The following is a 26,863-nucleotide window of genomic DNA, read 5'->3' on the forward strand; positions in this document are numbered from 1 at the left end:
AAAAGCTTTCAGGATTCAAATAGGCACAGTGTTTAGTTTATAAATAAATGTAGAAGATAAATTTTGTTATAATTAGAAGAAACACCTAAACCTGTTGGATTCCAGAGCTATCTTGGAAAGGATCAATCTGCTGATTTAGTGCCCTGGGCAATTAAAAAGTTTTTTTAAAAAAACAAACATTCTATAGCAGTATGTGTTCAAGATATGCTATACACGCAGTATTTTGCGTGCTATGTATCAGCATGTATTAACAAGTGAAAATTTGTTCATAGTGTGAAATTGAGAAAAGGGATACTGCAAAGTTATTACATTGATGTTTTGTTGTGCATGCTGCATCTTAAATATGGCAACACTAATATGTCTGTCATACCTGTGATATGTGCTCTTAACCACTGGGAAAACTTATGTTATGTTACATAAGTTATATAAGTTATATATAAGATATTCTGGGAATATCTACTTGAAACCTTGAAGAGGTTTTAACAATGTTTTAAAATATTGCAAGAGGAGAGTTCACTTGACTTTTTCCTGTGTAGATTAATCTAGCTTTGATAAACTGTAGGTCACAGTAATAGGCACCATGGCTGTTCTTCGGGTCTGAATGCATTACTTTGTTGTATGTTTTGATTATAGTCTTGTAAATTTTTAAATGTTTTCCATTCGTTGAAGATACTGATCTTCAATAAGAAGAGAAGTGTTGGAAGATTCATTTTTTCCTTACCTTTCCTCCTATTGGGCTCAGACTGTTTTCAGTTGAGAAGGGCTGTGTGGAACTTACTCTAAAGACTTGTTTAAACCATTTAATGAGAGGTAGTGTGTATATATATATAGATGTTAAGCCTCCATGATTACTACTTAACATATACAGTATCTTCAAAGGATAAAAGAGCACAGAGTGACTGAGAATGCTGTAAATAGCCCTTAGTCCTTTGTCACCTCTTCAGTTGCAGAGGCACAGTTGTTTGTATGTCTGGAGCCATACAAACCATATGAGGAACTTGTCTAGTTGAAAAAAAAAACCTCTTTTTCAACCATGCAGTTCAGTTTCTTCATGTAATTTTTTTCATGGTAATGCAAACAGCTTTGTCAGCAGTGTGGGGTGGCAGAGTGGGGCTGGGAGTGAGGAAGCAAGAGCACAGTGTGGAGTACATTGACCGCTTGGTAATGTTGCTTAAAGAATATCTGTCCTGTTTCCTAAGACATATCTGGGAGCTCTTTAGATAAGCACATTAGACTGTCTCATTAGTGTTTATTTACGACAGTTTTTCACATATATTAAGCTTTGACATACATTTTCTGGAGTTTTAAATATAGATTATAAATACATGATTTCAAAATTAACCTCAGAAATTATGTTCTCTGGTTTAGGGCAGGAGCCTGTGTACTTAGATCATTTGCCTACACTCAGGTCATTGCTAATCTGGAACTGTGTATTCAATAAATATCCTTTTGAATGGCAGAACTCAGTCTGACTGATAAAATATAATTCTGTACTTTAATCTAGCACAGTGACAGTTTAGAAAATACTGAATAGTTTCACTGGAAAAGAAGGCAATATCCAAACAGGTGATTTATTCAGAAGGTAGTACTGATTTGAGACTTTGCTCTGTGTCCTTACTCCAGTGGAAATCTTATAACTTCTCTAAAAGTTTCACAGTGGGAACAGGGAGGAGAGTTTTTGTGACCAATCCCAATGGTAATACATTGGAATAGAGTACTTGACAGTGAAAATCTAAAGTCTTCCAGAAATTTGATTTAAATCTTCTGTAGTATTTTCTCTAGCTGATGCATAAATAAGACTAAGTCATTCTTGACTTAGATGTTGCACATGTTCAAACCTTTTAAGACCTTGGATTTATTCATGGCATTGTCTGCCTTGCTCTAAATACTTTTAGTTCTAGCATAAAACTGTAAAAGTTGATTTATGATATATGTATATATAGTAATTCTAGGAAACTATACATTTCTGTCTGCTAGGGAAAAACTGTTTTGGTTTTTTGGGGGATTTTTGTTTGTTTGTGTTTTTTTATTTTTTTTGTTTTTTTTTGTTTTTTTAGCACAATATAGTGCATGAAAGTCTAATTTTAAGCCTAAATGTATGTCTTTCTGGCTTGAGGCTTACACTTAAACTTAGGGATTCTTACAAAAGATAACTGGCTTTTATGTTAGAAGCAAATAAAGACTTCAGACAAGCTACCTGTTTTTCAGAATGAGCCTTAATTGATATCAGATGGGTAGTATTCCTCTTGTGATTTTAGCACTTAAACATTGCTGGAGTAGTGAAATCCTGTCTGAACAAACTGTCCATATATGTCTAAGTCCTTTCTTTTATCTGTTCTTATTCAACTGTTTGAGGTTACTTCTTCCTAGTAGCTTTAAAATTTTTTATAAAATGTATAAAAACTTCTCAAGTCAAACTTGGAATAGTCATGTTAATCCACTCCTGTTGTGGAGGAAGTGTGTCTGACTGCATGTGTGTGTGCATGTGATGTGAGCTGTGTTTGCTTTTGCACTGTTAAAAAGAAATTTTTAAATAGTGCTGGAAGTATATTTAATGAATTACAAATTTGCTGCTCTGGATTCCTCCTTATTGCAGATAATTTAATATTAGTACTACTTCCTTAGTACTCACAACTGACCTTATTGAAACTTTTACAGTGAGTTGCCACTTAAAGGACAGTACTTGCTTTATTCCAAACATGGAAAAGCAAAGTTTTCCATTCAATAATAACTGGAGCTTTCCCTATTGTCAATTGTCTTCATTAACTTGGCTAAACAGTGGCATTAAGGAATGGCACAGAAATAAAGTTCTAGTGTGTTTACTGGTGATAGCTTGACCTTTTTGTCCAAAGCCTCAGTAATGTTTTAGATTATCTTAATGGACCTAGAAAATTCAAGCTCCTTATGTGAGCTCTCACATTGGCAGTCTGCAAACAGGAGGCTCACTGACTGATCTCCAGCACACCACACATGCTAAAGCATGTGCTGGCTCTTTACTTTTGTAAGCTTGTAATAAAACTTAATCCATGCAAATATATAGTAGCTGCAGAAAGTGTTTCTGATGGTTTTGTATTCTTTTAGAAATTAAGTTGGCCAAGAATTTGGGAGTAGGTCAGAGAATACTAGGTGAGTTCCATAGCTTCATGTAAGAGAAGTGGAGCAGCAGTTCCTTTGCTTTAAAAGAAATATAAATGTTAGATTTTTTCTAGTCAGGGGTGAGGAAATGAGATTAAAGATGAAAAAGGAAGATGAAACACCATGGTAACATTGTCCCTTCTCTTCATTATTTTGTCTGCATTCCGACAGAATTGGTCCTTTTTGGTTTATTTTCCATTTTATCCAGCTCTTCCTAATGAATTTTTGTGTTCAGGACTCCCCTTTATGTGTGGGATACCTTATCTTGGAAGGAATGTGAGGCGACTATCCAAATTCTCCCAATTTGTTTGATGTACATACTAAAGAGGAATTTAATCTTCTGCTGTGTAATCCAAGCCCTCACAGAATGCCTCACTCCTTAAAGAGAAAGGCAATACATATTCCCTCATAGGAGCACAAGATCAACTGGACAGATTCTTGGTAGTTCTATGATCTCTGCCCAGTGTTCTGCTTGTAATAAAAGTAAAAAATTCTGGAAGCTTAATTTATAACACTCTCCTCTTCCTCTCTCCCCCCTGCTTCCCCACCAAGCATTCTGAGAAGCTAACAAGTAAAATCTAATTTACTTTGAGAATACAGAAGCTTAATCGAAGACTAAAAGTAGTCTCTGTCAGTAAGGTAGCAAGCTGTTATTCCTTTTCATTCCTTCATCCACTGCACTTTCTAGTTTGGAAGTGTAATCATCCAAATGTTTGCTTTGAGAAAGCCCTTTTCTTACATTAGTCTTGCTGCTACATCTATTGACTAGTAAAGGGCCTTGGTTCTAGAGGATGTTATGGAAGACTTTTCACCATTATAAGTAGTCTTAAGATTTTATGCTTTGAAAAAAGGTTTAATTATTGTGTTTGTAAGATATATTTAAAAATGTTACTGAGGTGTTACAGGATAATACAGGAAAAGGTAAATCCCCTTCTGTTTAGCAGAGTTGTCAATAAGCAAAGTGTATTTAAAACAACAAAAAATATCTGTGTAGAGAGTAATAAAAGGCATGTTTGCAACTTCAGGAAATTGCATGCTTGCTTTGAATTAATAATCCTTAAAGCAACTTCTGTCATACCTCTTTTCTCGTTAAGATGGAATAGAGGAGTTTCTCATTTACATTTGAGGTTTGTGGTTCTTCTATTGCCAAAGTTGCTGCGAAAGTTTTAGTTTTAAAAAATATATTTCCTTTTCTTTCAGTAGATAATGGTGCACATTTCATTCACACACTCTGACAGTTTATACTTTCCTAAAATTGTTACAAAATAATGAGTATTATTTACAAGATTAAATAGTTACAAATACTGCATCAAGTGTTAATGTTGTTTGTTTGTGGTCATCTTAGTAGTAGAACTAAAACAGGATCTGAGAGGAATAAGCAGGACTTAGACTGGGAAATAACTGAGAGAATAATTAATTTAATACATGTATTTGTTTTAAATATAGGTCTAAGAAAGCAAAGAACTCAATAGATAAATCCACAGAGACTGATAATGGCTACGTGTCCCTTGATGGGAAAAAGACAGGTAAAGGCAGTGAGGAATGTGTGCAGGCCCACGAGCGTCGCTGTGAAGTGATCAGGCCAGAAGAGACGGGGTGGAGCACTTCGACAGCCAGAGAGGTCTTCAGCAATCACAGTCATCACAAAGTAAGTGTGCTTCTTGCTTTCGAAGGAAGATTATTAGTTTGTCAAATGATGATGAAGTCAGAATGAAAGTGATGAAGGTTCATCTCAGAGCAGGAACTTCGCTTTGTTCCTCTGCAGGAGGTGCTTTCTCAGCAGTGATAGCGAGGTTCAGTTGTCTTATCAGTTCCAAGCGTTTTACGTTCTTCACGAAATTCATCAAATCAAGGACTTTTAAGAAAAAGGATTTTTAAACAGTTTTAAATTTCTTTGATAGAATGGATGAGATGTTTCTATGCTGAACTTGCTTTGTGAGATCTACATTAAAGAGAAATTGGCAGAGACTAGAATAGGGTCCTTTCTTCTCTCCTTCTCATCTCTTCCTCTGAAGAAAATCAAAACATTTCAGTGTCAGTGCAAAACACAGTAGAGAAGACATCCCAGACTGTTCTGCCTGTCCCTATTTCTGTCTGCAACTCGGCTGTCAAAAAGGGGAAATGTCCTGCCCTTGAAGCATTTCAGAAAGTGGAGTTTGTCATGGAAGAGAGAATGATGTTGCAGGGGGAGGAAGGATTTGTTGTATTCCCAGAGAGCAACTTTGCTATTTTTGTCCTTTTTGTGTTTCATTGAAGACAGGAAGACTCCGAAGGAAACTTTACAAGGTCCTTTCTGGTGATCTCATAACAAATGAGAATATACAAAAAAGCTTTTCACAGTTGATCTTTTTGCTGCCCTTTTTCTTTCTGTTACTGTAAGGGATACTTTAACTATAGTTTAAAATCAGGGAAATGAGAAGTGAAATAAATAAGTGATCTCAGCATGCAATCTGTAGCACCTTATCCTTGGGAGAAGAGGTAAATGTTAGTTTTGTACTGTGTGTGTTGATAATTCTGTGTTAGAGTGTCTGCTATCACAGTTTTGTTAGGGTTTTTTTGGTGTGGGGTTTTTTGGGTTTTGTTTGTTTGTTATAATTTTTTCCCCAATGTAAATACATTTCCTCTAAGCCTTTCTTGCTAGCTTCAATTGAGACAAAATCACATCTAAAATAAGAATGTTGGAATTTTTCTTGGGTATAATATAAACTAGCCCTTCATTTGAAAAATGTTTATTTTGATATTACAATTTCTGTTTCATAATGCTAATGGTACCAATTAATTTTGACACTTGAAAATATGTTAATATCTGGTTTAACTGAGCATAGATACTAAAGGTGTAGAAAGAAGTTTGATTTCAGTAGTTGAGAACAAGGCTTAGTCTATATGACTGTCTTACTAGTACTGTGTTTCTTGCACCAGGATACTCACAGGATTGTGACAAACTTATCAGATGAAGTTTCCAGTGAAGAAGGGCCTGAAACTGGCTATTCTTTACGTCGCAATGTGGAACGCACTTCTAGTGATTGTACGCTTCGAAACAGGAAATCTCACCATTACAAGAAACATTATCCTCTGGAGGTATGTTCATTTCTGGTGCTTCTTGTCTGTAAATTGTTAAAACTTCTTGACTTCTTAGTGAATAAGTATGTTTTCCTCAAACTTTTTTTTCTCCTGTACTGGATTTTAGTAGTCTGTTATTTGGAAGTCATGTTGATGGGGGACAGAGATTTTTTTGTTTTAGTTTAATGACAGTGTTTTGAAATTAAGAGGTTTTAATTTAGTTTGTTTGAGCTTCATCCTATTTTTCAATTTGTTATAAGGAGCCTAGAATATGTTCTGTACATCTTGCCTCAGGTTATGGCAACTCTGTTACTGTCTCTTGACACTGGTTATCTCTTCTAGAAATTAGCTTTGTTACAGAAACAGTAGTAATTGACAGTATACAAATTTTCATCACGTTGCTGCTCCTGTTTCTCTCCATTTAGTTTGTATTTTGGATTCACTGGCTTTCTTGTGGAGAAGTCTGATTTACTCCGAGTTTTCATTCGCTCATGTTTGTTGAAACAATTTAAAATATTGTCATGAAGTCTTAACGAAATTGTTAATGCATAAAGATTCAGAAATTTTAAGAGACTTCATGACATCATGAAGAGGGGAGTTCATAGATTCTATATTACCAGAGTCCTTAACTGTAAGGACTCAGACATTGAAAGAGAAAGGGATATCCTATTGTGGTTTTATTTATTTATTTATTTATTTATTTAATTATGCTCTTTTTTGCTAATGGTGTGCAACTTAACAGATATACAGGACACTTTAAAGGCTGTATTGCTGTTTTTTCACTTTCTGTGACCAAAGAGTGTAAAGAATAAAATCAACTCTGACAAAAGTCCACTGCCAGGTGGGTTTGATAAGCAGAGCCTCATGAGTAGGCTCTCTACTTGATATAAGAAATGTCTCCTTTGAAGAGTTCAGATATTACTTTCTCTGATCACAACTGCAAAGCCTTGGTGCTTTGCATAGGAAACTTTACTAGATGATCTTATCTTCTTTCACTTACTTCTCACAGACTTTGGTTAAAAAGATCCAGAAGGCTTATTGATTTGAGTGCCTTTTGCATGTGTGGTTTAGGATAATTGAGCAGGTCGATACTTGGAACTGTTTGTTTCGTATTACAGAAGATGTCTCTTGACTGTATCCTTGTGCAGCTATAGTGCTTGACAAGAGGAAGCAGAAAGACACTGTTACAGTTGATTTTTTTCTTTTCTTAGCTTAAATATATTTTCTCTTGCATAGAATACTTCAGAGGTAGGGAAGGCTGTGTAGATACCTTTAGAAACTGAAGAGACAAAATTTGCTCCATGTGTAGGTCTGGCAGTACTTTTTCACCCTGTTCCCCATTTACTGATCTGACTGATGCCATGAAAGAGGAAGCCTTTCTTTGTTGTTCCCAACTCGCCTCCCCCACACAATTACAAAGGAAATGAAACAATAGTTTTAGAGTCAGTGAAAGCTTTCTTTGTATTAAAAAAAAAAAAAAGTTAGTGAAGTCAGTGGATATACTCTCAAATTCTGTCCTGCATTTTCTTTTACCTTCATGTTTACTCGTCAACTTAATTGTTGTTTGAGCAAGCTCTTTTTAATGTTCTTACTTTAGTAACTTCAGCCCTCAATGGTATCCAGGAGTGACTACTTTCTATAAATACTTAATTTTTAATTTTTAAGAAAAAAATAGTTCAGATTTCTTCTGCATTGATGTTATCCCTCACTTGGTAAAATGAGAGAGTTCAGACCAAATTTTTCTAAATATTTATTTACAAAATTTTTTACATAAAATACGTAGTTTTCAGAGAGATTGAAGAACATTTCTTTAGATAGTAATGCATTACAAATCATAAGTTGTGCCAGGGGAGGTTTAGGTTAGATATTAGAAGGAATTTGTTTACAGAGAGGGTAATCAGACATTGGAATGGGCTGCCCAGGGAAGTAGTGGATTCTCTGTCCCTGGAGGTTTTTAAGAAGAGACTGGATGTGGCACTTAGTGCCATGGTCTAGTAACTGCAGTGGTGTTGGATCAAGGGTTGGACTTGATGATCTCGGAGGTCCCTTCCAACCCAGCTGATTCTATGATAATAAGTTAGTATGTCTGTCGAAACATTGCTTAATTTTTTTTTTTCAGTGTAAAAAATTGTGTATGTTCTCAAGAAAAATTAGTAGAAAGAAGTAAATTTTGTGTTGAGGGAATGGAAATTGGCAGAGGATGGTAATGAGTAGGCTGGTACTGCTTTTAATACTTCATCTCTGTGTTGTAGGAAATGGATTCTGCTTATTATGGAAAGTAGTTAAGAACTCCACATTCTTGTCCTGAAGACAACTATAGATTATTTCATGTGTATGCACTGGGAGATTTGAATGTCCCATACTTAATATTTTTCTTTCTTTATCTAACATCTGGGTAAGCTTTGAGTTTAATAAGGCATACTTGTTTCTCAAGTGCAGATTATTTAAAATAATTAAAATTTTATGTATGACTATGCAGACTGCATATAACTGGCATTAGCTATGTGTACCCTTTCCTCTCTACCTGATGCATTACTGTCTGCAAACAAACTCACTCTGAGAAGATATATAAGTAGTAACAATGTGATTTTAGGAGACTTTGAGAGTCAATTCTTCAAAGTTTGAGACATAGCTGGAAGCTTGATAGTTGCTGTTAAATTCTAAACTAATGAGTTCTAAAAATCTGTAAAGTTGTTATTTCCTTTTAATAGTTAGTATGATTTGATTCTTCTTTATGTGATCCCTTCCTCAACAAAGCAGGAGTCATGGATTGTTGGTTTTTTGTACAGTGTCTTAAAATGTGCAGCCTGTTAGACACATCTTCAATAAACATCTAAATCTTTCTGGTGAGAAAGATGATGGATTGGAACATAAAAAACCCAGATAAACACAGGTTAACTAATTTGAACTTTCTAACTGTTCTACCAAGAAACGTTGTAGAATAAAAATGCTGCGTTAATTCCAATGCAAATTTCAATTTCAGGATACACCTAAATCTGGTACAAGCTGCAGTTCTCGGTGTTCAAGCTCCAGGCAGGATTCTGAGAGTGCGAGACCGGAGTCGGAAACCGAAGATGTGCTGTGGGAGGACCTGTTGCACTGTGCAGAGTGTCACTCCTCCTGTACCAGTGAGACAGATGTGGAAAGCCCTCAAGTGAATCCATGCGTGAAGAAAGAATACAGAGATGACCCCTTTCATCAGGTTGGTATCTGCCAATTTTGATTTTTTTTTTACACTACACCCAAGTTCAGAATTTTCTGTTTTATCACATGTCACAGGAGGCCTGGGAGAAAGAACTCTATAACAGAAAGTAACAAAGCCAAAGTGATTTGATAGAATTAAAACAAGGAAAATTTGATTTCTCCTACTCAGTCATTAATTTGTCAAAGGAAGAGGATATGACAATATGCAAAAATTGGATAGCTTATTGAGCGTTTGAATCTTAGTTCTAGTTCATGGTTCTGTTTGGTTGGGTTTTTTTTCTGGTTTGGGGTTTTGTTTTGTTTCTTTGAGGTTTTTCTTTGTTTTTTCTGTTTGTTTTTTGTTGCTTTGGTCCTGGATGGGGACTCCCCCCCTCTTTTTTTCTCTAGTGGAATTACTTTTTTGTAAGCACTTATCAGACATCTTTCTGGTTTTTTATGTATAAATGTATATATAGAAAAATCAAATAGAAAGATGAAATACACAGTATCTAATGTTATATATATGTATTTATATGATGTCACATGTATACTATATATGCCTAATTCTATTTACTTTTTTTTTTTGCCTGAAAGCTAATAATTTTATTTCCCTTCTTTAATGGTATTCTGTAGCAGCATATAGACAGTAATTTCTGAAAATTTGGTGTTTGTTTGGATAGCAGTTCAGTTGTTACCTGTCTTAGGCTAATGTTGGACAGAATGCATTATTAATGCTCAATCATTAACAATCAAGTTTTAGCCTTCATTTCATGAAAACTGTTCATATGTGCTGTTCAGTACCAGTTTTATTTGTAGTACGTATCTTATCTTTAATTACATGACTAATTTAAACCACTTAAGTAAAGAGATGGAGAGAATGTGTAATATTCTTCTGGGTTAACAAGTCATATATATGGGTAGTGCATCATCAGAACTAAGGAATGTCATGCAAGGGACGATGTTAATGCTACTGAGGAAAAGAATTTCAAAAGACAGGTTCTTCACTCATAGCCAGAATTGAAAATGATGTATTTGTTGATTTTAAAAAGTTAGGCTCCCCAAAGCCAAGCCTTCCCTCCATCCCCCCAACAAAAAAAATCCCCCAAAACCAAAAGAGATAACAGTTTGAATTTCATACAGTCTTTGCTTTTTTTGATTTATTTTTAGTTCTTCTTGTTTGCATTGCATAAAACACAGAAGTGTAAGCCTTGAAATAGTGAGTTGAATTGCAGTATGTATATTGACTTGGGTTTTCTGCAGTTGAGGGTTCTTCTGTTTGATTGCAGATTTTGAATTTTTGAGATTCAGCTCCTGGTGTTGATACTCCCTCTAGAGGAAGACCTTGGGAATCTGTGGCTAAGAAAGTCCTGCAAAAAATATTTGCGTTGTTTAAATAATATAAATAATTTTTTTTCATCAAATGGAAATAAAAAGGGAGATAATCGAGCACTTAGCAGAATACAAAGATTTCAGATAAACACTGATAAAGCAAGCAATAAAATAAAAATAAAATAAAGGTTTACTTTTAATCAATGATAAGTTAAAATTAAAAAATAATATCATGCCCTTTTCCCAGCCAGCACCACCGCTTTCAGTAGTGTGATGCACATAGTGCCAGGTGACTAAAGCTGAGAGCAATTTTAATCACCTGAATGGGAGAGAAGTGAGACAGGGCTGAGGAAAGTCAAGAAATGGCCTGAGCAGAACTTGTCACCTCAACATTTTTCATATCCTTCAATTTTCACTTGGCTCTGTGGTTACAGAAAAAGGTCCCTCAGCAGTAAGTGCATTCAGTAGGTTGGCCTGGGATTGCTTGGCTCTTGGAGCAGTGGGTGTTGATTAGACACCTACCTCTGAGTCTGAGAGCTCTGAGTCTTGCCAAATATAGTTTGCATATGGGGGGGTCTTTATCCCTAACAAGGATTGTAAAGTACACAAATATTAATAAGAGCAAATAGAAAAAAGTGTTTTCCTTGGGCTCAACCTGAGAAGAATACTTTTCAGAATGTTAGGGGAAGAATAATAATAATTTAAAAATCCATTAAACATGGCAGAATTAAGGATGACTTATAAGTAGATCCTTGTTTTCATATTTCTCTCTTCTTTGATATGTTTGAATGAAAAAAAAGCCAATAAATCCTTAAATCACAGTAACTCATCACTGTTAGAAAATAGAGTTTGGAGGAGAGACCCCTGTAATCACAGCTGTTTCTTGGAAAAGGAGTGGATGATTTTGAGGAATGATGTTAATATATAGTAGAAAGAAATGCTATATAGCAATATTTGTCAGTCTGAAGCGTGTTTTTTTGTCATTGTGTTGCTGACAAAGGTGTATTGACATGACAATAGATTTTTCACTCTGATGGAATATTTTCCTTATCTTTCCCAGAGTCATTTACCTTGGATCCACACTTTGAATCCAGGACTAGAAAAAATAAGTGCAATTGTATGGGAGGGTAATGACTGTAAGAAAGCAGATATGTCTGTGCTTGAAATCAGTGGTATGATAATGAACAGGGTGAGTATTTGTTTAACTTTATGCAAATATTGTATTTAGATGTCTAAGCACTACCGAAAATAAGCTTGTTTTATGGTTGGTGTTTTCTCTTTTTTTGTTGTTGTTTTGGTTTGGTTTGCTTGGTTGTGGGTTTTTTAATTTGTTTGTTTGGGTTTTTGTTTCAAAGTATCTGTTATTCTCATTATTGTTCTGTGTTTTACATCATGGATTTACTTGTAACTAGCAGATTAAAGAGTTACCAGATTTTGAGTGTTGGGACAATGAAATGTGTTTGCATTGTTAGGTACTCGCTAACACAGCCACCCTCTCTTATTGTTACAAAGCGATGCTGTGAATATTTGTATTCATCTCCTTGATTCTGATGATCAAATGATGTGTTGGGTTAGGAATAAACAGATCTGAGTATTTGGATGCTAAAGTTAGGACTGGAAAAGAAAGCTTTCCTCTTTAAGAAGCAAACATCTAAGAGGATCAGTGGGATATCTCACTAGTCTTCCCTCTTTTTCCTGGTACTCCTTTTCAGAAAACAGTTAGACAGGCTTTAAATTGATGTCATGCTCTTATTCAATATAGACCATATTTTGTAGGGTTGGACATAAAATCCTTGCAGAGCTTAACTCTGCCTAGTTCTGGCAAGTTGATACTTACCATCCCAAACTTGTTAAAAAGCAACGTATTCACAAACCTAGTTCTGATCTCTACCTGACTCATAAACTTCACAGGTTTGGGCACAATCCACAGCAGAAGTAAACTTAGCAAAGCCATAGCCAGCACCGCAGAACTCCAGTCATGTCTGCACTGTAAACACTTTGATTCCATTAAAAAGCATACAACTTAAAACCAGAACACAAGTAGGAGCAACATAAAGGATCTAAGCAGCACAGTCTGATTGGTGCCTTTTGCTAATTCAGTGTTCAATGAATTTTCAGTACAGGAACATGCACTAGATTTTATTTACAATGTTATGTTGTTGGGTTTTTAAACTATTTGTCTTGGTTCCTGTGCAGTAAATGCTCTTTGAGGACTTCCTTTTTTTTAACAATAAAGTATGAAGATGCTTGGTTGAAGTTTTCATGTAACTTATCAGGTTATAGTGTTCTTTGTGCTAAGACAGAAACATTAATATTTTATTTATTGAATTAGTGCCAAATTCATTCCAAACTTAAAAATATGCCTTGTTCTCTTTTGTTTTTAGGTGAACAGCTATATACCAGGAATTGGTTATCAGATTTTTGGAAATGTCATATCTTTAATCTTGGGATTAATGCCCTTTGTCTTTCGGCTTTCCCAAGCTAAAGACTTAGAACAACTAGCTACACATTCTGCTGCTGAACTTTGCATGACTGCATTTGGATCAGATGGAGACATTCTGGTTCTCTCAATGGTTATTATAAGTTTCGTGGTCCGTGTGTCTCTAGTGTGGATTTTCTTTTTCTTGCTATGTGTAGCAGAGAGGACGTATAAACAGGTACGAACAGCAAACCAAGATGCTTCATCTGAAGCAAAACGAAGTTTGATGTTTGCATTTTTTGACTTTTTGGATATTTTAAACTTGTTTTCTTCAGCACCCTGTGATTCACAGATCAGTGATGACAAATACTTCAGTGGGCTTGCAGTTTAGATGATTCAGTTGCAATGGACTGAAGTCTGTACTTAAACATATTTTTTCCTGGAGAGCATTTCTGAGGGATAACTGGCTGAATGCATTAATCCAATGCTTAGTCATGTCCCACTTTGTCTCAGTCTTCCAAAAGCAGAAGGAGCTTCAATAAAAGAACTCTATAAATTTGCCAGTTGTTCTATCAGTGTGTTTTGTTCAAAACCTTTAATTCATAGAATGGTTTGGGTTGGAAGGGACCTTAAAGACCATCTTATTCCAACCCCCCTGCCATGGGCAGGGACACCTTCCACTAGACCAGGTTACTCAAAGCCCTATCCAGTCTGGCTGAGAACACTTCCAGGGGTGGGGCATCCAAAATGGTTCCATCCAGACCCTGTCCAAGAGCCCTGACTGCTTTGTTGTTAGGTTGTTTCTGTGGCTGGAGATCGTGACAGCTGCTGTCTGAACTAATGCACCTGTTCTTCTATTGCTTGTTACTGCAATTTAAACTTTTAAGAGAGCAACGTTATTAGCTGCAGAATATAGACACTTATTGGTCTGTAAGAGAAAATTTTTTATACTTGCTGTTCTTAAATTGTGGTCAAAATATGTGATGTAATACAGTAGAATAGAATTAACCTGCTTCTAATAATTATAATTTCTGTTGAAAGTAACTCCTGTGATACAGATGCTCGCTAATGTAAATAATGGACAGGTTTGAGGGTTTTTTGCCAAAATTTTAAAAGCTTAGTGGCTCTGTTGTCTAAAATTTGAAGAAAGGAACTCCAAGTGTAGCTAAATTTTATCATTAGAATATGGAGACTTTTAAAAGGTTTAGTGTATTTCCTCATTTTAATAATATGCTGTACTTATTTCTGCTTTATATTAACATATTTTAATTTACACTGGTACACTGTACATTACTTTGACATATTATGCAAAACCTTTTCTCCGTTTGTTTTTTTTAATACCCCTGAAAATCAATTAACAGTTAATTTTTTTTTCTTCTCTGCAGAGGCTACTCTTTGCCAAACTTTTTGGTCATCTAACATCTGCCAGAAGGGCAAGAAAATCAGAGGTTCCTCACTTCCGCTTGAAGAAAGTACAGAATATAAAAATGTGGCTTTCTCTCAGGTCCTATCTAAAGGTAAAATAACGTATATTTTTGCTTTAATAAAATTTTAATATGTTTAATACATCTAAAAAAATTTAAAACAATGTATTTATGCTTTAACATAAAATATCTCCTATGCTGATGATGGAAGATTGGTATTCTAGTCTGAGTTTATATCTCCTGTGCACTTACTATTGGTGCATGTCTCCCATATGTGCTTCATTTTAGTGACTCTGCACCAGCAGTGTCTGCAGATTGTGAGAAAGTAAATGTCTGGTTTTCACCTTGGAATAAAGTCTGAATGTATTCAGAGTTGGAGTCTTGTCTTACTACTGCTAGCAGAAAAGTCTCTGGGCTGAGTATGTTGGGTAAAAACTGACCACTTGTAGTATAATACCGATAATATCTTATTGTAAGGGCCTCACCAGATAGTGTCGTTAACACACTTTATTGTGTTATTAATCTTTATTAATCTGTAAAGCAAGACTGTTTATATATATATTTGTGCTATATGTGTGCCAGGTGAAGCTACAAATTATGCCCATGTATTATCTGTAAGACATTTTGATCCCTGAAATCTGCTATCAGTAGTTTCTAGAAGTAGGAAAAGTTTTATGAAAACATTAAGGAGAGTGGAGACTGGAGACTGTGGAAAGGGGAATTATAAGCAAGCAAAATTTTTCATGTAAAGCAAAATCTTAAATTTGAAAGATGCATCATTTAAAGAGGAATTGAGGTGATAAATTTACATCGCCCCCTTGAGTTATGGAAATATCTGTTAGAGATGTTGTAAAAAAGAGATGTCCTTTAAACTTTACATTTGAGACACATCTTTTTCTTTGTAGTCTGTAGTGTGGTGCTGGTTGGGGTGAAAGGAGGATAACATTACTTGGATAATAGAATGTAGTTTTGATGAGTATGGTAGCATTGTTGGGGAGAGAATGTCTTACCTTCTTTCCTCACAACCACATCTACATATTCCACTTTTTCTTATGACACCAGGAACATTTGTATAATAGTGTGGCTAACAAAAAAACAGTCAGTGGTCAGAGGCAGGTGCATAGGGAACTGACCCAACTGAGAAATAACCAGTCAAGAACAGTAATTTTGACCTCCATCTGTTGCTTTACTTGGCTCACTGGGCAGCTCTGTAATGCCTGTGCCAAGCACAGTGTGAGGAATGGAGACAAGCAGCTAAGGAGCAGGATTGTCTTCTTGCAGTGGTACTGCTGGCACATACTGACAGAGCATTTGTCCAAAACACACCTGCATATTACACTTCCTGTACATGTGTCCACCTGTGAAGATGTGAGCAGGGGTGTAGACATATTTCAAGTCTTGCGTGGGCCAAACACTCCAGCTCACTACAGACGTACTGTGTGCATCCCTGCAGCAGGAATTTGCACTTCAATTTTTTTCAATAGTTAAGCTTCCTATCTTTTTCTCCAAGTTCCAAGGTTGTACCTTGCATGTGTACACTTCCCATTCTTCTCACTTTTATACAGTGGCATGTCTGGAGAATAAAGTTGAGAAATAAATGTATGTGATAACTTGTGCAGGTTTCAGTGCAGCACTGTATGTCTAATTCTTTAACGAGAAAAAAAAAAGAGGAAAAGCTCAGTGGGTACAAACAGCTCTTGTATGTCAAAAAGAGGCAAGTGGTGAAAAATGCCAACCATATGAAGTCATATCTTGATATCCTGTTGTGATCTGGTGTCCAGAAACCTTTTGTTAGCATTGATTTGATACTTGGGATTGAAGCCCAGTACTGTGTCAAATTTATGTCGGGGAATGCTGCCTAAATAAAAGTTACTACACATCACGAAGGAGCTGACTGAACAAGTGGTGAAAAATTTCTTTTCTCACAGTTATCTTTCAGTGCTTGCATCTGAGTTCATCTCATGTACCTTCAGGGGTATTCAATTGTATTGATATTATTGAGATCTAGTATGTTGCATAAAACTTAGATTGCCAGATTGTGAGCCATGATGAAACACAGGTTCAAGATGTGATTCTAATTAGTTATGCCATTAGGTTTTCATTAATGTATGTGCATATCCTTTGCTTTCAGCGTCGAGGTCCTCAACGCTCTGTGGATGTAATAGTTTCATCTGCCTTCTTACTGACTATCTCAGTTGTGTTTATCTGTTGTGCACAGGTGAGGAAAATTTGCTTGTATAGACACAACCATGACTTAAATAGTTTTTAAAACAATTTCGAGTGCCTTTTGCATAGTGATTTCTAGTAAGCTAGAAGACCACAGTGAAAAACTAGTAATAGCTGTTACAGCTTTTCAGAAGATTGAGCTCCATTTTGTATTGTTCATTTAATTTAATGGATTATTTTTCTGTAGTAGCTAAAGAAACTTATTTATAGCATAATTCCTAATATGACCTTGACAAAATAAGAGGCTGGGCAATCACCAATGGTGTGTTGTTTAACAAGGGCAAGTGGTGGATTCTGCACCTGGAACAGTGTGATTCTTGGGGTTGTCCTGTGCAGGACCAGGAACTGGGCTCAATGATCCCTGTGAGTCTTTGCTGACTCAGGATATTCTCTGATTCATTATTATTTTTTTAACTCTCTGTCCTCTTTCATTTTTCACTGTGATTTCTGGGACACTTTTTTTCCCCCAACATTTTACATGAAAACACACTTTTGCAGAGACAGTTGAGACTGACCTTGATGATTTTTGAGAGAAACAAGCTTGTTGGCTATATTTGCCTGCCCTCTAGTGGAATATCTTTTAGTAAGCAAATCTATGTTTAAAGAAGATTTCTACTGCTTAAGATTTTTCTTGGAGCTTCTGTTTCAAAGGAGCTTCTGAACTGGTTTTTACAGTTTCTTCCGTAGTTAACTCTGTTGTGTTTGCTTGGTAGCTAACTGTAAGTATTTTATTAAGAATGTAATTTAGCAATAACTCTTAACATAAAATTTAGTACGTTTGAGGGTGTATTTTGGTTTTTATCCCATATAGTGTCTTTGCAAGTTTGAACATGAGTTTAAAATTACCTCAGAGTGTATTTTTTTTTCTATTGCTTTAGGGACATGAAAAGAAAAGTCTTAAGTTCTGATTAAGCCTTTCAGAACATATATTGTCTCAAACCTTGTATCTTTGAATCATAATTTTAAATCGACACTGCATCAAAACTCTTACATGCCTAAAAACCTGACATATTCATTACTGGGAAATGTTTCTCAGAGTTATGAAGATATCTATTGTCTTATATTGTAATATAATTATTACTTCCAATTAAGTTTTGATTTTTTTTTCACTCTTTTGTTTGCAGCTGCTTCACATGCATGAGATCTTCCTTGATTGTCACTACAACTGGGAACTCGTAATTTGGTGCATTTCACTAACTCTTTTTCTCTTAAGATTTGTTACTCTTGGATCTGAAACTAGTAAAAAGTACAGCAATACCTCAATATTACTTACAGAGCAGGTGAGAATTTGTATAGACCTATATTTTTATATCTAAACAGGTCCTTCATCTGGTAGGTGTCAGACATTTTAGATGTATTAAAATAGTTTGGATTAGGGAGTTAATTATGATGTGGTGAAACAACACTTTACAACCTGAAGCTCATTTTCTGAAATAAGTGTGTGACTTTATTCAAAAGTTGTAAGGAATACTGAGAGATGGCTATATCCCTATTTCTGTTTAAGAGAGTAGGCTTAGAGGCACCAGTATGAGTCATTTGATGTAATTTAAGATCATTTTTTGACTGTATGATATATGCCTGTAATTTTTCAAGTCCTTCTGAAAATGTTTTTAATTGATCTCGTGCATTTGTTGAGCAAAAAACAATGTATGGTCTGATCAAAGTTGTTATCTTGCCAGTTTTGAGTCTCAAAATAGATGTGGTAGATGTCTGTGCATATACACATTTAAAGTCCTCTCCCGATTCAAGGGCCCAGTTCTATTTAATATCTTTAGTGATGATCTGGATGAGGGGATTGAGTCCACCATTAGCAAATTTGCAGATGACACTGAGCTGGGGGGGGAGTGTTGATCTGCTGGAAGGCAGGAGGGCTCTTCAGAGAGACCTGGACAAGCTGGAGAGTTGGGCTGATTCCAACGGGATGAGGTTCAACAAGGCCGAGTGCCGGGTCCTGCACTTTGGCCACAACAACCCCAAGCAGCGCTACAGGCTGGGGACAGAGTGGCTGGAGAGCAGCCAGGCAGAAAGGGACCTGGGAGTTTGGATTGACAGGAAGCTGAACATGAGCCAGCAGTGTGCCCAGGTGGCCAAGAAGGCCAATGGCATCCTGGCCTGGATCAGGAACAGTGTGGCCAGCAGGTCCAAGGAAGTGATTCTTCCCCTGTACTCAGCACTGGTGAGGCCACACCTGGAGTGCTGTGTCCAGTTCTGGGCCCCTCAGTTCAGGAAGGACATTGAGGTCCTGGAGCAGGTCCAGAGAAGAGCAACAAGGCTGGTGAAGGGACTCGAGCACAAGTCCTATGAGGAGAGGCTGAGGGAGCTGGGATTGTTTAGCCTGGAGAAGAGGAGGCTCAGGGGAGAGAGATCTCATCACTCTTTACAGCTCCCTGACAGGAGGTTGTAGCCAGGTGGGGGTTGGTCTCTTCTCCCAGCCAACCAGCAGTAGGACAAGAGGGCACGATCATAAGGTGTGCCAGGGGAGGTTTAGGTTGAATATTAGGAAAAAGTATTTTACAGAGAGAGTAATCAGACATTGGAGTGGGCTGCCCAGGGAGGTGGTGGATTCACTGTCCATGGAGGTTGATTCTATGATTCTATGAACTGTTAAAAGAGATTTGAACCTTCCTAGGGTTTTCAGAGCTGCTAATTAGAGCCTTTAGTTTAGTCCTGTTTATAAATCTTGAATTGTTGAAATTGGTAGTTTTTTGTTTAAAGGTTGGAATATCTTTGCCTCTGAAAGAATAATTTGACTTTAAAATGAAACTGATAGTTCAGGAGCTTAACATACCTTGTAATATATTAGGCATATTTTTTTATTTTTTATAATCTGTAAGAATCTTACAGTGGTCTTTTAGGGAAATCTGAAAATATTCAGTTATTTTATTTAGATGTCTGTGGGCCCTTATTTCGATAACCACCTTACAACAAGGTAGTTAAATATGTCATAGCATCATATAGCATCATTTCCTTTCTGCAACTTTGCTTCCATAGCTTGGTAAGTGTTATCTGAAGAAAGACTTCAGCACATTGCTAAACTGTTCATTTTTTATTTTGTTGAAGGTTGTCATCCTAAAAGAAGAAATTAATGGCTTTAAAAGATTTTTTTTCTTTTGATTTTCTTTTGTATGCAATAGAAAAGAAAAAACTAGCCTTTGTCTGGTCTAGATTATCAAACATATGTTGTTTGAAAATGAAAACTGATGTTTCAAAATTGCTAGAAGGTTGAAAGAGAGCAAATTTGTACTCTTACTCAGAAACAGTGACCTGAAAAAGTCTGCATCACAGAAATATTGAAATGTTCAATATACTGTTCTTCTATAGCAATGAAGAGTTTAATAATTTTTCAAATATTTCAAGGCACTGGAAAGATTGATTTTCTGCACTCAAGGTCCTCATGAAGTACTAAATTATACTAAAATCTTTTAAAAGAAATTACACTTTAGGAGAATTGTGTTTTAGCATTTCAATCTATTCAATAACTTCTGGGGATTTTAAGCCTTGTACAGTCTGCCTACTAGTATAGAAACCTGGGAATGAATTGACAAACCTCAGGCAATTGTTGAAGGAGGAAACAGAAATTATGCAAACCATACATTCATGGTGGTTTTTCTTGCCTAATTTGTGGATTGGACTGAACTTTGAAGTTGTTGCTAAAATAATGTCAAATGTATTTTGTTATATCATAAAACATTGTATTTTCATGTGGTGCTGAGCTAGTACTTGTTTTTAAACATTAGAAAGGAAACAAAAAATTTACTTGCTTGCAGAAATGTCATTGCAATTCTGTCATTTGCCTGCTAAGTAATCACTTCATTGTAATATTAAATATTTTCAAATTAATTCCTTTAAATTCTGAATAAGCGGTGATACTTGTATTTTTTTTTTTTTAAATCAGATAAACTTGTACTTGAAAATGGAGAAAAAGCCTAATAAGAAGGAGGAACTGACACTAGTGAACAATGTTTTAAAACTTGCTACTAAGTTATTGAAGGTAAGATTAAAATAGTATTCCTGTGTTATATGTAACAAGCAGAATAGGTTGGTTAAAGAACCACTTGTGTTACTTTTGCAGGCAGTACAGTATGCTTTGGTTTAAATTTGCTCTGTATCTCTTTCACAGAGATGCTACTTGTTCATAGAGTGTTGTGTTGCTATTGTTGCAGATTGCAAATTATTATTACATACAGTAAGTTTTACTCTTTAACAGCATATGAGAAGTGTGAGAGGAGGTACTTCAGGGTAGACAGGATGATGAACCCTTGGATGGGGTTGCAATTTTGTTGTCTGTTTTGAACGTTGATGCAGTGGTGACTTGAGGCCTTGTGGTCTCATTCTATCACCAGTTGAATAATTCTGATCACTTAACCTGTTGATTCCTGTGTGCTGAGGAGCAGTGCTTAAAGTGAAGCTTAAACTCGGTTTTTAACCGAGCCAGCTCTCACTTTCCATGAGAAGACTGATGGTGTCAGAAAGGACTTAAAGCTGACAAAGCAACAACTTGAGAGTTATGCTACAGCATTAAGGAGAGCCTGGTTAATCAGTTACTGACTATATCTCCTGATATAAGAATAAGGGACTGCAAAGCTTTTAGGACTTGGGTTTGGAGCAAACAAAAGGAAGTATTCTCTGTGAATCGGGTAACAGACTCGTGCAACTGTTGGTCAAAGGACACTGTGGATGCAGAAAATTATCTGGTTTCAAGGAAAAGTAGACTAGACCAAGCACAACAGGTTCAGGGAATCATGTCATGAGCTGAAATGTTTGTGTGCTGTGAGGAGGTAGGTGGCTGCAGTTAGTGGCAGGATGCTGATCAACCCTTGGACTGATTTGCTCCGTCTTTTTCATACTTTTCTCAGTGTTTCAAAAAAAGTGTTCATGTTTTACTCTTGCCAGAAATGTATCAACTGACATGGCCTTTTCAGTAGGGGACTTGGCTTTTGTGGCACAAATCTCAGACTCAGGCCATCACTTAGTTACTGTGAGAATGTACCCAAAAGTGATATTTTCAAGCCACCTGCTATGAACTTTAAATAAATTCTTGGTAGCTCCCAATCAGCGCAATTATGTATTTCATGTCCAGTAGCTAAAGGGAATCATGAGTTTTAATTTGATTTTGGATGGTTTTGATCTTTAAACTTTCATTAAAGACTAGATTATATTGAATATTCTGACTGTTTTCTTACTCAGAAAATTGGTAAGATGAATCCAAAATCTAAAAACTTTTTCCTTAAAGAATTTCTCTGCTGTCCTTCTCAGAATCATGTCTTTTATATCTTTTGTATTTGCAGCAGAGTTTTATACCAATGAAAAGGTTGTTCATTCTTATTTCACTTCTTTTGAAAGAAGAGTCAGAGCTTTGAAATTCTTCTTTATTAAAAAAGGGTTTATAAGACCTTGTTCAAGGCCCAGGATGTAATGCAGTAGAGGGATGAGGATGAATTTAAAGCTAGAAAATATTAAAGGACCAAAGCAGTGGATAGTTGTTGTATTTTATATAATCCACTCTTATATCTTGAAACTTTTTTCCTTCCTTTATTTGACATATTTCTAGGCCAGAAAAGTTTGGGTAACTGTATTCACACACCAGTAATTGAAAACTGGTGAAATATCCTCTTTGTTCAAGTTTTGTTGCAGATTAATTTGGGCTATTTTTTTCTTCCAATAGAAAAAAAGTAAAATATTGGCAGTCAAATGAGTATTAGTATTTTTTTCCTTTATCATCCTTTCTGGTTATGCTGATCAGTAATTAGTCTCAAAATTAATGGAAAATGAAGGGAATTGCAATAGGAAAGATACTGTTAATTTTTCATAGTAGTGAGGTAGCCTTCTGTCATTATGGAAAAGCTTTCTTATTTTTTGTTGTTCTGCTGTCTCTCACTCTTTCAACACCAATGGTGATTTCTGGAAAGTTATAAGGAATTCTAAAATGATGGCACCTAGCTCTCCATTTTGTTGACTCCATGTGCATATTGATAAATGCTATGGATGAGTAACCCCCAATTTTTTTGAAGGGTTATTTAGACACCATCAGTCAGCAGTCAGTTAACGTGACGGATATTTTCCTGCGCATTGTTTTTTATTTTCCAAATAATATAGAATGTTTTACTCCACTGGGATTTGAAAACTTCCTAAACTATCTAATATTGCTCAATATGTATGTGAGCAAAAACCCCTTTGTGTAATTTTTGCTTTTTTAATGATTCTGTTATTTTACATTATTAGGAACTGGACAGTCCCTTTAGGTTATATGGGCTTACAATGAATCCACTGCTTTATAACATCACCCAAGTTGTCATCCTGTCAGCTGTTTCTGGTGTCATCAGTGACTTGCTTGGATTTAATCTAAAGGTAAGTACTTGAGAAACATCCTTTTTTTCCACCATGGCATTCAGAATATTGTGATAGATGGATCATACGTTGTAACCTTGTTGGTTCTTAGCTGTATTAACTAGAATATTTATTGTTTGAAAATGGTTAATAAGTTAAAGCTGTATCAGAAGAATAATGATGTATTTGTCAGAGCAGCCCTTTTAACATTTTTTTTTCATTTTCATGGCTTTGTGACTTCATTTAGGACACTTACAGGAATTCTTAGACATAAACATGGAGATATTTCTACACATGAATGCAAGACGTTCTTTAATTTTTCTTCAAATCCCAGATTTGATTTCTCTCTTTAATTCCTCACTGCTGACTATGTAGCTCTTTAAGGGATGCAGAAAGATACAGACTATCCTTGCACTGCAGTAAAGTATTACATTAGATACAGTATTACCATGACCAATCCTACACAGTGTTATTTTGTCCTGGCTGAAGGACTGCCTCGTTAGGTCCTTCTCTCTGGCCCCATCTCAACTACAAACTGTGGAAACTATTTAAAGATTCAGGTTTAGAGGCATGTTAGTTTCCACAAGCTTGTAGTTGTCACAGAGCCCTTGATTTGCCATTGAGTTTGCTTATATCTACCTATTTTTTTTTCTATTAGAAGTAAATGAATGTAAAATGTATTTTGTGTATCCTACAATATGCAGCAAATGAAATAATAATAAAAAAAATTGTGTTGCTATTGCAATTCTGGTAAACAGAAAACTGAGATGAGAAGTAATCTTGATGTACTGCCCTAATTTTTGCAGCTCTGGAAGATCAAATCTTGACAGTATAGAAAGAAGATGAAATAACACAGTGTTATAGAAAAGCTCATTGATGGACAAAACTGCCTCAAAGCAGCCACTGAATCCGTATTTCAGATGCTACAACCTCTTCAAGGATGTCATTTGGAAAACTGAAGTGTTTACATCTGTCTTGTGCAATCTTTATATTTATTTCATCTTCTCCCTGGTTTATGTTCATTTTAGTTGACATTTATATTTTATTTTCAAACTTACTTGTTTAGTTTTGGAAAAGGTCAGATTTATGAAGGGTCAAAAACTGTGTGTCTGAGAACTTGAAATCCTGAAAATAGATTACACTAAATTACTCTGTTATTACAGCTGAAGCCAATGCTGGACATTTTTAATTACAGTAACACTATATGGAAATCATTTGATAGTGTGGTAAAATTGCTTAGAATGTTTCATTTGTATCAGTCGTTTATGAGGACAACATAACATCAATAGATGTTTGGTTGCAATAGAAAAATGAGACACATACAAAACACGAAGTACTGACAATACAGTATGATAGGTAGCAGAAATATTTTATATTACTATTAGAAACAAGTGGGAATTTCTAATATTTTGAGTAATTCCAGGATCTAAACTCATTTAGGCTGCAGTTTGAATATCCTGGGATATTGATAAGGTATTATTTAACAAGTCAACAAGTGTTCTTTGAAAACACTTTTATTAGAGCAATAATTGTAAATGGTTACCATGCTGTATGATATTTTGATAAAAACTAAATATTGTATTTATTTGAAATACTGGGCTGTTCTGTGCAGCTCTGACTGTGCATGTGCACTTTTTATTGTTACTTTTAATGAGAAACTTTATACATATAAATGTATATTAATTGGAATATATTATGGTGAACTATGGAGCAGTATGTATTATATGTTGAAGTTGAGTATTTAAACAAGAATTATTTACTGGTGAAAGGAATGCTATGAATGACTTAGCAAAAGATAGGTAGATGCTCTCCTCTTGTACACTATAGTATATGCCATTCTTACCACATTGAAGTTTAAGAACAGCTAAACACAGAGAACAAGTTTCTCTGGTGAGCAGCAGAGCTCATGAAGCCTGTTATTGGGCAAATTTGTGTCTTCAAATAACCTCCCATTCCTCCCCAGCAGGTGTCATTCCCTAGTTCTTTCCACTGGGGTTTCACAGCCGTGGGTGTCACACCTCTCCCTCTGCCTTCTGTTCCTGCCTCCCACATGGACCAGTCATATAGACTCCTGGTTCTTCAGTGTGACAAAAATATGTGTTCATCCCTGTAGAGTTAAGTTACTTGGAACAAACTTTCCGTCTACAAATGAACTTTGAACAAATTTTCCTTCTACAAATTCTTTTGGGAGGATTAATATCACCAGGTGCGAGTATTCTTACATTTTATGTTTTTAAAATAGTGGCTTCATATTGAAAAATTATAAGTAATTTTGTGACAAGAATCTGAACGTTGCACTGTGTTTGCTAATCTTCAGAATCTTGAAAGATTTGAAGTAATGGGTCTTAAACTTATGTGGTATAAAAATATTTTTATATATAAAGCAACACAAACAAGCATTTTGTATTTTATTTGCCTCTGTACTAATGTTTAATAATGACCAAAGTGCATTCTGGATTTTGGAAGAATGTATTACTGGAGCTTTAAGAACATACTATATTTAGTTTCTCATGTGAAAACTTCAGCTGTATCTGATCTGTTTCTCCTTTCTGTGTTGTTTGATGTTGAGATTGTTTTTAAAAATTAAGTACATTTTATACACAGTTTTTTCCAAATTATGGTACAGACCTACACAGAACTTAATTTTGCACAAAATATATTTAAAAAAAAAAGAAAGGACAGCAGGAGTTCTATGGGTGATCAAAGCTAAGGCTGTTGCTTTTTACAGCCTGTCATTATTACAAAACCATTCTTTACTCTAGAGTGGAATTATTTTTAGAAATGTGAAATAGTGAATATATGGCTTTCATTACTTTTAAAAATAAAGGAGGGAGAGAAAACACTGCAGTTTTGGTTGAAGGTGAAATTAGTTTAACCATGTATACCTCAGCAACTAGCACTGTGCTGGATTGTTGCACTAACAAATGGCGGCTTGGGGAAAGTAAAAGATTTTTGAAATGAAATTAAAAATAATAAAAACCTTTATTTGCTACCCTTAGGTATATTCATTATGTTAAAAAATGAGAGAGATTTATTCTCCATCCCTCAATGTGGAAAGTCCAGTATAAGAGTAGAGACAAGTAGAAATATGGCAGATCTTGAGTGTTAACTGTTATTTTTTGCCACGTGTTTTGTAACTGAAAGTGTGATCAGGCTTGGAATAAAGCTTTCTATGGCTGATGGTAAAAAAGAAAAGAAGCAATGTGGTGAGCTATATCTTTTAGTAACATCCAGCGTATTTCTGAGTCTGCTTGTTTTGATTTAAATCCATATATTCTGTTTGAATTAAAGTGTGTTTGGGAGAGAAATCTGGTCCACGGAATGCAAATGGTGGTTGTCAGAATTGCACCTTATTGCAAGAACACAAACCTTCAGACACTGTTAGTTATGCAAAGGAGTCAAATTTTATTAAGACTACTGGACATGCACCTTCCAAATAACTTTCTATTTTCAAAATATTAAAAAAAAATTCAGTCCTATTTCACCAGGATTTAAGGTATCAATTTTAATCACCTTTTTGACTGTCATTATGTCACAAGGTATCCTTCCATGTACAAATCAAAATACAAACAAACTAAAGTACGTACTGAAATCAAAGTGAAAAGCTTCAATAACATATTATGGCATATTTGGACAGAAATAATTTGTGATAACTTGCATATTTTTATCTATTTACTAATTAGTTAAGTATTTTCTAACAGAAAACTCTTTTATTAACAGCTCTCAAACACCCATTTTAATTAGCTTCATTTTGTCTTTT

The 26,863-nt window shown here is 35.4% G+C and overlaps 1 protein-coding gene across 5 annotated transcripts in view; it reads left to right on the forward strand.

Annotated features, from left to right (window-relative positions):
* PHTF2 (putative homeodomain transcription factor 2) overlaps positions 1-26,301 on the forward strand; it is a 64,598-nt gene extending 38,297 nt beyond the window's left edge. For all 5 annotated transcript variants that reach the window (XM_018068089.2, XM_018068090.2, XM_008928883.3 and 2 more), the window contains 11 exons: positions 4,582-4,783; positions 6,055-6,213; positions 9,179-9,397; positions 11,768-11,896; positions 13,092-13,364; positions 14,512-14,643; positions 16,682-16,768; positions 17,901-18,056; positions 20,672-20,767; positions 22,999-23,124; positions 23,910-26,301. In XM_018068089.2, coding sequence (XP_017923578.1) covers positions 4,582-4,783; positions 6,055-6,213; positions 9,179-9,397; positions 11,768-11,896; positions 13,092-13,364; positions 14,512-14,643; positions 16,682-16,768; positions 17,901-18,056; positions 20,672-20,767; positions 22,999-23,124; positions 23,910-23,930 — 1,600 coding nt within the window. In that variant the 3' untranslated portion in view covers positions 23,931-26,301. The remainder of the gene's footprint in view (positions 1-4,581; positions 4,784-6,054; positions 6,214-9,178; positions 9,398-11,767; positions 11,897-13,091; positions 13,365-14,511; positions 14,644-16,681; positions 16,769-17,900; positions 18,057-20,671; positions 20,768-22,998; positions 23,125-23,909) is intronic.
* The last annotated feature ends 562 nt before the right edge of the window (positions 26,302-26,863 follow it).

This window comes from Manacus vitellinus, unplaced genomic scaffold (assembly GCF_001715985.3).
Source record: "Manacus vitellinus isolate BGI_N305 unplaced genomic scaffold, ASM171598v3 scaffold_13_pilon, whole genome shotgun sequence".
Classification (NCBI taxonomy): domain Eukaryota; kingdom Metazoa; phylum Chordata; class Aves; order Passeriformes; family Pipridae; genus Manacus; species Manacus vitellinus.